The following is a 12,293-nucleotide window of genomic DNA, read 5'->3' on the forward strand; positions in this document are numbered from 1 at the left end:
TCTCTGGCTTTCTGCAGAGTGACAGATGTAAATGCAGGTACCAGGCAGAAAACCTTTGGACTGTGGACAGGAAGAGACCACAGGATTCCAAAGATTTAAATTTACTCTGCATCTCAAAGCAGCTCAAGACAAGGGCAAGCACTTCAGGCCAGTGTAAACAGGATTTGCATGGATATAAAGATGCATACAAGTTGAGCACAGTTTTTATGGCAACAGGGGAGCTATGCTACAATGTCTACTATGTCACGCTAGAAGAAAGCTGGAGGGATGGAGTATGCTCCTGTAGCCAAGGGAGACAGAGGATAATCTGGTGGACTGGAGAGTGAAGGACTAGGAAGGAGAGGTACTCATGGTGAACGGCATGTAGAATGAGATAGAGTGGCTGTGTGATAGTTGTGACTGTGCCCACCCTCCTGAGGCTGCCACCAAATGAAAAGATATACACTGGTTGATCAATATGCTGAGCTGAGTCCAGTCTGAAAAAAAAATCTCATTGCAAAATCTGAACAGGCAGCTACTGATAAGACAAAGCCTTTGCAGTAATATATATTGCAAAATGTTATTCCTTTCAATATTAAGGCCTCTCAGGATCGAGGGCATCAGCGGATGATTATTTCATGGCTTATGTCTCTAACTGGTGATCTGTTATACAATGCACACTGAGAAGTTCATTCAGTAGTGAATACAGGGGTCTGGGAGAATGGTAGGATTACTGTGGTATGTGAATGAAGAGATATTTGACCACCATGTTCCACCTGCTAATGGCTAACATAGTCTACAGTAGACCTGGTGGCATATTCAGTTAAAATAGTTGTTCTCCAATTTCAATTTCCCTTTTTAGCCAGGATGATCAAACATTGACTGGAGTCTGGTAAACATGTCCAAAGATTGGATTTCCTCCCTAGCCATCTCCCAAATGACAGCAACCTGTTTAAGTCCCAGGAGCAGCAAAATAATGGAATCTATTTTGGCTGAATCAGAGAATGTGGGGCCTCTGTGATGATCAAAGGAATATTAGGCAGAGGTAAAAACAAATATTATGCAGAGGTACTCAAGTGCTTTATGAGCAGGGTTTGGGTTGCAGATGCTGCATTCAGTTTCTACATTTCCTCAGTGGTGGCTTCCAGATGAGTGAGTTGCCATTGGAGACATTTACACCCCTTTTCTACAAGTTAATATATATATACTATGGTCTGTTATATACTTTGGATAGCCCTTTTCAGAATGCCCAATTTCAGCACCTGTTCTTTTACATGAGAATGAGACACAGCTCAGTTTAGCGCAAGAGTGAGGAGTGAGGAACAGAAATTCTGGTTAGCCATTTTTGCTCAGTTCTCTTTCTTCGCCATTCTCATTTACTCCATATTTAATCAGTGCTCATTTCTTTTCATGCATTGTGTTTGTTTGACTCTGTTTAACCCCATATGTTGGGGTTTAACCCCGCGAATGCTGTGATTGGAGAGACTCAGACAATTTTTAAGTCTATGTACTCTATGTAACAAGCAGCACAAAATCAGAATAGCTCATTTTTATCCTGTACTTTTTTACTTACCCAGCCCAGAAAGAAAAAATCAAGACTGTCTTGTTTTGTTTTGTATATGAACTGAACAAGTGATTTATTTAATCGACTGTTAAAAACAATGTCATTGTGGTGGTACCCAAAATGGTAAAGTAGAGAAATGGGTACCATTGAGGGTACCACCACAGTGACAGCAAAATTTATCAGCGCAGTGACCATTTTTCTGACCGTGCACCCATACACACCGAAATTCTAAATATTGTGTTATTTTGGTATCACACATTCTGGTATCACACATACCTGACATGTCTGCCCATCCACAAGAAATACAATAATTTACATATTTAATTCTGAATATCTCAGAAATTAGAATAGCTCATTAAGATTTTAGGCGTATAATACTTGAAGATTAAACTGTTTTTAGTACTGAATAGAACCATACACATAATAAGAAAACATGAAGTCTTATAAAAAATTATACACAAGACAATTTACAAAAAAAGGATTTTCTGTATAAAGTCTAGCACTCTAGGCGAGTTGGAAAATATGACTTTGTTTTGGCTTTCTTGTTTTACGTGAAAAAAAAAAACAGGGCAAAAAACATCAGAAACACTTGCTACACATCAGTGTATTACATACATGCATGAAGAGAATTCTTTTTGACTGCCAGTGTAGAAACAAACCAATGAAACAAAAAACAAGGGCAATCAATGAATGGAAGGCTTCAAAGGGAGAATAAAAATATTTCCTTCTAAACCCACAGTGGAGTAATGGAGTTGAATAATTACACCACAGTACTGCTGTAAAATCACTTTGGTACAAATAGGTCAGTTTGCTTGCTGTTGGTGTGTGTATGTGTGTGTGTTTGGTCCAGATTTATTTATACATAATATATAATTTTGTGGGGGCTAAAATCGATTTGCATACTCACATTCTGGGGACATGTCTTCTTTATTAGGACAAAATGAAATCACTTCCCTATACATTAAATAGTATATTTTAAGATTAAGGCATGTGTTAAAGGTGCACTCATCAAGATTTTGACACCAGAGGTCACACTAGCATCTCATAACCAAATAAATCTGTTATTTAATAATGTCCCCAGCCTCACCCTCTCTCCTGCTCAACCACACATCCAGTCATATTTAACTTCTTATAACTGAGAGCAAAAGCTGAAACAGTCACACTGATACATGCCAATTAAGCTTATTAACATTAACAACAAACTCAAAATATCTGTAAAAGCTAATAATATAATGCCAATCACTCATGAAAACAGACACAGAACATAATAATAATCACCCAAAACACTTCCAGATGTCCAGAAATCACCTACACAAAGGGTACAACCAACATGTAATATAGAAGTCCAGGGAGACCAGGAGTATTTAATGTGCTCAGGGTACTCACTGTGGGATGGGAGTGCAGGTGGTGCAAATGTTCACGGCACTGTTCACCGGCATCAATGAACACTCCTCACCAGTGCATAGGCAATGAAAACAGAAATAAAAAACAAAAAGTCAGTACGGTAGAAAAACCAAGCTCCTACAGGTCCAGTGCACTAGAAGAAATCTGTGTCTGAATGAGCCCAGGTGAGCCGGGCAAAGATTAATTTAGAGCTCTTTTTAATTTGGAATGGGAAATCCAAATAAGAAACTGACTAATAATATGGTCTATTCAGACTTGTGTGTTAAAGCAGTGTGTAACTACAACAGCATTTAAGGTGGAACATGAAAATCCATTCTCCTAGTTAGCCACATGCTACACAGCAGTGAGAGAAGCAGGAATTTACCCGATGAAGGGAGTTAGAGAAGAGAAAGCAGTATTTCCCTGTGCACCATCAGCCCACATTAGCAAGGAGAGGAGTCGTTGACCCGGGAGAGATTTCTAGGACAATAACTATGAGTTTTAAGTCAGAGTCTTGTTGGAGCATTTCAGCAGAATTTGGTGATCAGAAATGTCAGTCGAAATTGATTCTTGTCTTGATTCACTCTGTTTAATGACTGTTGTTTTTTTTTTTTTGTTTGTTTTTTTTGAAGAAACAAACAAAACATGTAAATTGTTGTGCTGTCATGAATATTTGGCAATGGAAACTACCATCTTGCTTAGAGAAAGCTTTGTGGGCAGTGCCAGTCTTGTTGTGGAGAGCAAAACAGACATGGGAAGGCCCAAGATTCCACAGAGTATGACTATAGGCAATCCTGAGGGTGAAAACAAGGTCTCGAGAACAGCTCAACAAAGCAAATAGTGACTTGTTTCTCTGCTCAGGAAACCTTAAATCCACTACCACATTTATGTTGAAATGATTTGTTTGATGTTATATATATATATATGTGGAAATTCTATGATAGTGTACCTTTAAGGTTACAGTAAATGCAAGGGTTAGGCTAAGAGTAGTTATGGTTAAAGTTATGGTTAAAGGAGTAAGTTTAGGCTAATAGATAGTGTAAGGTTTAAGGATTAGGCAAGGTGAGATTTGAGTAAGGTTCGGCTGGTAGTAGGTATTGTTATGTAAGTTTCTGTGTGTCTGTGACAGTATGTGTAGAATGAAGTTTGTGCATATTCCATCTGTGTCTTGTTTGTAGTTGATGTTTTAGATGTTGGAAAACATTTTAAAAAATTGTATTGCTATTAAAATGTTAAAAAATATTATGAAATAACGATGAAAAAATTAATCCAAAAACCCAAAACTAGTTGCCGGTGATTGTACTTTATACAACAGCATTAACTGTGACAGGGTTCTGGAGTGGTGTTATGCAAGGCTTCTTGTATGAGAAACTATCTTGGAAGTTATCACACCATTGCCAGTTGCCACCTCCGCTTAGGCCTATCAGCGGTTGCTGATGCTGGCCTACTAACCACCAGAGACTATTATTATGACTCTCAATCACTGAGGACTCTATATATACACTCTCAGTTGTCATGTTTCTAGCAAAGTTTCCTGTCCATTTTCAGGGCTTATTATTTGTCATTCCTGCCTGTTTCTGCCAGTTTCTCTGGTTTTTGCAGGGTTAGCATTTGCCGAGGTTTGGATTTCAGACCTGCCTGTTACTTCCTTGCTGTTGCATATCCCGATAAACCAACTAGATCCTGCAGTCACCTCTAGAATAATCTGTTACAGAATATTTTGCTTTTAATGCAAACAGTGAGTTCCTCTGATATCCACAGAGCTGTTGCAAGACACATTGCCTTAAAGCCTTAAAGGGCACATATTATGAAAAAAATAGTGCTGTCAATACTAATGCATGAAAGCATGAGTGAATATAAGTTTTTAACACTAATTTATATTATATTTAATTATATATTAGTTATTATATTTAATAACTAATATATATGTATATATATATATATATTTTTTTTTTTTTACAACAGAGCCTTGTGATAAATTACACACACACACATACAGTGAAAAAGAGCTCCTGTTTCATCTTCTAACTTTTGTTTTTGTTTATTTTTGAGCTACAAGCCGTGCTGTAGTGTTACTTGTATTTAATAAGGTTTCTGTGTCCAAAACTAAAGATCTCCCTGAAAGTTTTAATCAGCAAATTAAAGATTCGTATTCAGAAATCATCAAAACTAAACATTATGTTCCCTAAACGTCAGATAGGGAACATAATTGTACCTTGTTCTATATAATTGTAGATTTTAAATTTGTGTTGATTTCATATACCCGATTTCATCTCCAGGACTTGTTGATGAAGTCTTACTTGACACAGTCATATAATGAAAGGTTACAAACATTCACTTCTTTGTCTGGAGAAGAAAATGTAAATGTACCTTTAGGGAACAAAACAATACTTTAAAATCACTCTTGTACCTTTAAAGGTACATTTACACTGTTTGTACCTTTAGTGACCAATAATGTAATTGCACCATATATTTTTTCTGAGAGTGCAGTTCTAAACAGGTCAGGTCAAATAGACGTATAGACAGTGAATCCTTAAACACTGAGAACACTATGGGAAAACTTCTATAAGGCATTTTTTATAATATAAAACATGTTCCAGTTGCACCTTTTATTTTCAGAATTTGTATGAGTTAAACATGAAAATGAACATGAAAATAAAGACATTTTGGTATGAACACTTATATATTGTATAAAAGCCTGTCAGGAGTAGATCAAGTCCACCTGAGAATGTTCTGAACTTGAGCTTACGTGGAAGAAAAAAGACTCTGATCTGACCTTTTTATACTAAAACTTTGACACGGTCAGTGTCATAAATTTGCTGAAATTTGAACAGTGACCTAGAAATGGCATGGAATCCTGAATATTTTTACTTCGTTTAGCATCTCAATGGCCAATAAATCAGGTCTACATTTAACTTAATTAACTCTCGTTTCAGGTTGAACTATATAGCCCATTTCATACACAAAGTCAATTCAAAGTGCTTTATATAATTAGAAAAGAAATAAGAACAGAAACACAGGACAGAAAAAAAACAAACCGTGTAAAGAGTAAAAGCACCAGATAAATGTTATAAATAAATAATTATACAAGGCAGTGGTGATCAGTGATGGACAAAGAACTGATGGCCGGAATATTAAACCCAATTTAAGCTTGTGTGCTGAACCTATGCCATAGGCAGTGCGGCCTGATATGCACATCTCCACAAATGTAACTCATCAAGTCTACGCAGATCACAATGGATTTGGTTCAATATGCTCAAATCAAGAAGTCCAGATAGTGCACTTTAAATATTTGTAAAATTAATACTAAACCACTATATTGTGTGCTACATAGGGCTGAAGAATTCAGCCCTAGTGAATTGTTGGTGTAATTGCAGAGTGACGCAGACACCAACACACAAGTATAAACGTTCACAATGGCATAGGACACTTGTGCATAACAGTCGTTTACTCATTTAGAAACACTAGGCAAGATTTGGGTTTTTTCTGCTTCTGGGGCTCCCTCTAGTGCAATTAACTTTTATAGTACTGTACTGAACTTGGTAGGGAGGGGAAGGAAAGCTGTGGTTTCCTACCCTCCTCTAATTGTTACATAGTGAAGTTTCTGCAGTGCTGAGCCCAGAGTAGCAATGGCAGAGGCTCTATTCTCCAAATTATAGGTCAGTGAAGCATCACAATGGTTCTGAAGCTGTAATTTTTAAGGTAAATATATTACAGATTGTTCCTTTAAGTGCTCTGTTTTGTCTACATAGTTGCAGAGCATAGTTTGAGCGATTTCTGCAATTCTGAAACAACTTGTTTTTATTAAACAAGCTCATTTCTGTCTTTTGGACTTGTTTATCTCTCTGTACTGATTTTGGGGTATTGGAATATTTCTTCTAGTTTTGAATTCACTTCACATGTGTTTAATAAACCTCCAACTGACTCTCACACTCGGTGAGTGATTTACTACCTTCAGATCCGATTCTACAAATCCGTAAACCATGTATATGAATGAATAGTAGTTACTGACTCAAATACAGCCAAATACTATAGGGTATAAATAATTTTGTTAATACATAAGGGTTCTAAGAACTGAAAGCGATTACTTACAGTCGCACCGATCAACAAGGTAGACTCTTAAAGAAATCTGTTGTTGGGGCATATCTTCATCCTGCAAGTAAACAGACAAGATAAAAACAACTGCAAAATAAAAACAACTGCACAATAAAAACAGCTGCTGCACATCAATGCATGCTACGTGTATTTGAGCATTTCTTTTTGATTTACTGTAATGCAGGGTATTGACAGCAACATGCTGACAGCATTCACCACACACTGAGGCATTGGAACAGGCACAAATCTGAATCTTTGACTTGATATCCAGAAGAATATTACACTGTTCTTCAGTGTCTCATATTCATCCACAGTGAGAATTAAACAGTCAAATGTTTTATTCACCAAAGACTTCAAGAAAAGAACATTGCATGCGTCAATAAACTGTGTTGGAACCAAAATTAATTTTATCTGTGATTGATTAAGCTGATGCAATGCAATCATATATGGTTCTGGACATATGAATACTGGGAATTACCACCATAAAGGATGTGTTGCTAAACTTTGAATGCTATATTTCTGACCAATGCCACAATCAACAAACAGAACAGATGGAAAAATGTTGGTTTTTCTCATTGATACACATTCAAATACAAGTCCAAAGGTTTGTAGCCACACATCCTCACACAGTCATTTACGCTATGTTAATATGCGTCTATATTGGACACAGAAATTGAACTGCTCTAAAAAGGTGAAACAGCTTAATCATAAAACATATTGTTATTATTATTATTATTAATAATTCATTCATTGTCTGTAAATGTGTATCCAGTTCAGGGTCACGGTGTGTCAGGGGCCTACCCAGAATCACTGGCTGCAAGGCAGGAATACACCCTGCAGTCCTTCACAAGGCGACACACACACATTCACTCACACGCTCATGCCTAGGGCACTTTTGAGTAGCCAATCCACCTACCAACGTGTGTTTTTTTTTTACAGTGGGAGGAAACCGAAGCATGTGGAGGAAACACAAATGGACACGAGGAGAACACACCAAACTCTTCACAGACAGTCACCCAGAGTGGAATTTGAACCCACAGCCTCCAGGACTCTGGAGCTGTACCTGCTAGTAATATTGTTATTATTAAATAATGATCATTAGATATCTATCTTAGTTACCCTAGTTGGCTGACCTCTTAACTGACCAATCTTTTATCTCACTGATCTGTTAATAAACCTATTCATGGACCATAGAACAGACCTTTTGAATAATTGACAAACTGACCAAGCGATCAGCTGACTGATTGATCGGTTTATATAGACTGACTGTTTTAAACCTTGTGACCACATTCCTTATAATCTAAATATATATAACAGATATCAAATATTTCTACCAGGTACAAAAAAATAAATAAATAAAAAAGCCAGGGCTGTGAGCTGACACAAGGTGACACGGTTGGGAAGGACAAAGGAGTAAAGTACAGCTCAGGGTGTAATACGTCAAAAGCTGTCACACTGGAGTGGACTGTGTTGTAACAGTGTTGTCATAGCTCATCCAGCCTGCCAACTAACCTTGTGCTTCAGGTCCAATTTATATGATCAGAGATTGTGGCACTTCTTCAGAGGGAGAGCTGCTGGCCACTCTTCACCTGGCTAACGCCTGACAACTGCAATCCAAAGATGGTTATGTAAATTGCTTTTGCTTAGATGAGAGTTGTAATTGATTTCAGGTTCAAACAGTCAATAACAATGAAAAGGCTTATCTGACCACATCTGAAATCAAATACGTGGTTTAATTTACGAATGGGATGTACCTTTAAGGAATACAACTGGACCGTACAGTTGTACCTTTAGTGACCAATAATTTACCTATACCCTACGTTTATTTTTTGAGAGTATTCTTTCAGATTTTCAAGGAAACATATGAGAATGTTGTTCCAGGTTTCCTCTGAAGATCAGTCTTATGAGTTTGTTGAATATTCTACTTCTTAAGATTCAAGTCATCCCAAGCATTTTCAGTGCTACTGAGAACGTAAAAGTGGACTTTTGCACAGTCCAGACCACCACTATGAATTCGTGCATTTAACTTCTGTAACCGTTTCATTCTGATTTGGGTTGTGATGGGTCCCAAATGTACCAAACATACAGAATGAATCATGTGGTACACAGCTGGAGCACCAAAGTGCACAACACACTCACCCAGGCCCAAACAAATCCAAACACAGTCACAGTCGAAGGAGGAAGAGGTGAACAAGTAATAATGTTTTTTAACAAAACTAAAGCACAGACAGAAAATAAACACAACCAGGGGACTAGAAACAAAGAACTAGAACATGCTATACACTCATATACACAAGGCCAGACGAAGAAGCACTGAGAACAAAGGGGCATAAAAACACAAGAACATAGACAACAGACAAGGAACACCTGGGAAGGATAACGAGAGGGCAGAGACTGAGGCGTGACTAAAGCCTTGCTAGGGTGGAGACAAGAACCAAAACAAAACAGAGCACATGGTAGACAAGGGAACTCAGAAAACACAGAAACAGAGCAGGAAGTGACACACACAAAAACAAACACAAAGCTGGACTGTTTTGCAGTTACAATGTCCAATATTTGTCATGCAAATAACTTTAATTCTGGCATAATTATATACTAGAGGCCTGCATTTTCTGAAGGGGACACAAAATTGTTGTGCAGCTAAACTTGTCCCCTGATTGTTCCTACTTCCTTCAAGGCTATAGCTAAATAACAGACATAATAGACATGAGTTTGAGTTTGGGCGGCGTGATGGCACCACACAGCTCCATGGTCCTGTGGGTGTGAGAAAAATCTGTGAGGAGTGTTCTCCTAGGGTCTTTGTGGTGTCCTCCAGGTGCTCCAGATTCCTCCCACAATCCATAAACAAATTTTGGAATGTGGAATACTGTATAACACTTGGCCATAGCTGTGAGTGTGAGAGTGATGCCCTGTGATGATGCCATGTCCAGGGTCTGTTTCTGCCTTGTGCCCATGATGCTCCAGACTCGCTGCGACCCTGACCAGGATACAGCAGTCACAGAAGATGAATTAATGAGTGAGTTTGACACTCATTAAGCCACATGTCTGTTCCATGTTCTGAAATTACAAGGAGATAACCTGCATGGCTACTGAGAGAGTGAAGGTTTGTTGCATTCAAAAACTGGGTACAGACTGACAAACAAGTGCTGTTTCGAGAACATCCCTCTCTTCCACCACAATAAACAGCCTGTTTTATAAATTGAACGCACTGCTCAACAGTTGAGCGCATGAAGAAGTTTATCATTTGTGAGGAGTTGTGATTCTAACCACACACTTTAACACACACCACAGTTATCTATGACACTAGTGGCTGGGTTCCTCTGAAGTGTCTCTTCTCCTACTATTGTGCTGTTCTTATCACTGCCATTTGAGGGGGGATCTGCTGGAATGCTCACTGCACTAATTGAGTTTCAGAGCCACATTTTGGTATTATTTACAGCCCTTATCATGTCTGTGACAAGCGATACAAACACTGTTTAGCTTCTCTCAAATAACAGTTTTATCATTCTGCCAGAGATATCATTATACTAAACACCTCTGGCTTTCCTGCTGACATTGTTCTCTGTGCTCCAGTGAAATAAAGGATATTTCCAGTCAGACGTGGGGCCATAAATTTTTTTAGGACATCACTAGACAGCCTCATAATAAAGTTTAAAGGCCATAAATCTGTCTGATGTGTTTTGGTAATGAACAAGTTGGGTCATTATGTTGATACATTTGATTATGTGGGGCTTTATAACAGTATAGGTTAGATATGAACAACTGAAACTTCAGTAATTCATTCATAGTTTTCTGTAACTATTTCATCCACTTCAGGGTTGTGGTGGGTCCAGAGCATGGTTGGGATCAGAGGTTAGGAAATCTGCACAGGCACAGGGAGAACACACCAACCTGAGCCAAATATGCCATCCCAACTTCAACAAGAGCAAAGAGAAACTAGGTAAGCCTAGTTTTGCCGGACTGCCGTTAGTCATATAGCCACTGTCTCAGAGGTGTTTCTGACATTTCAAAAACAGGAAAGCCCGAAATACATACCCTTGTCATTGGAAGGTCTGGAGAAGCTTTGGTGCTTCCTATCAATGTCTCTGTTTAGATGCGGTTTTTGTTATGTTATTGTGTTGTATAGGAAATATGGAGGGCAAGACTAATAAATTCATTCATTCATTCATTCATTCATTCATTCATTGTCTGAAAACGCTTTTCCAATTCAGGGTCAAGGTGGGTCCGGAGCCTACACGGAAGCACTGGATGTAAGGCGGGAACACAACCTGGAGGGGGCGCCAGTCCTTCACAGGGCAACACACAATCCACCTACCAACGTGTGTTTTTGGACTGTGGGAGGAAACCCACACGGACACGGGGAGAACACACCAAACTCCGCACAGACAGTCACCCAGAGCGGGACTCGAACCCACAACCTCCAGGTCCCTGGAGCTGTGTGGCTGCGACACTACCGGCTGCACCACCGTGCCACCCCAGGACTAATAAATGCAGAAATTAAAAAAGTAAAGTTTAGTTCATAATATATAACATCAGCATCAGTGTTTTTCTTGTTCATTTTGTTTAAAATAAACATTAGATGCTCTTTGAAACAAAGAAGACCAAGAATATTTAGTTGGTTTTAAGAATTACAATTACTTATTACTTCAAAATAAATTAAGGCATGTGAAGTTTATTGAGGCAGTGCACAGCTATATGCTAGTTCTATAAACACACTAATGCCACAAAATGTCTCCCCACCAATTCTCTTTGCAATATTTCAGGCAAAGACACACTCACACAAAATAAGACAAATTCAGCAGTCATCTTCTCTGTGAGAAATAATATGTGTGTAAATGATGCTGAGTTCCGAGCTGTGCAATTTTGTCACACCAACAAAGCCCCAGAAACACACACAAACGGAGTGGGTTCCTGTCTTATTTCCTATTATTCAGCCATGGGTCACATTGAAGAACCTACTGTTCTTTGGCTCCTGCTGTGAATAAAATGTCTGGTTCATGAACCAGTTTATGTAGGTGGAAAGGCACAGAACGCTGAACTAACAACAGTGGGTCTAGTAGCGCCACCTTAAGTCCTCTCTGTGATATACATTAGGAGTCAGTCAGTCAGTAAACAAAAATGCCTGTTCTAGGCCACCTCTGTAGGCAGTCCAGCAAAAATCAGGAAGGTAAAGGCAGCAGTCTTTAATATGTGGTGCAAAAGTGCTTTGCCATAATTTTTTTAATGCCTCTCTCAGCCACAGAAGGGACAGAGAGTGATCTTGGCCCAGCCA

General features: G+C 38.6%; 1 protein-coding gene across 1 annotated transcript in view; it reads right to left on the reverse strand.

Moving 5' to 3' along the window:
* Positions 1-12,293, reverse strand: part of ca10a (carbonic anhydrase Xa) — a 337,301-nt gene that overhangs the window by 293,186 nt on the left and 31,822 nt on the right. The window contains exon 2 of the mRNA XM_066664825.1: positions 7,019-7,079. Coding sequence (XP_066520922.1) covers positions 7,019-7,070 — 52 coding nt within the window. The 5' untranslated portion in view covers positions 7,071-7,079. The remainder of the gene's footprint in view (positions 1-7,018; positions 7,080-12,293) is intronic.

The sequence above is a fragment of the Hoplias malabaricus genome, chromosome 3 (assembly GCF_029633855.1).
Source record: "Hoplias malabaricus isolate fHopMal1 chromosome 3, fHopMal1.hap1, whole genome shotgun sequence".
Classification (NCBI taxonomy): Eukaryota; Metazoa; Chordata; class Actinopteri; order Characiformes; family Erythrinidae; genus Hoplias; species Hoplias malabaricus.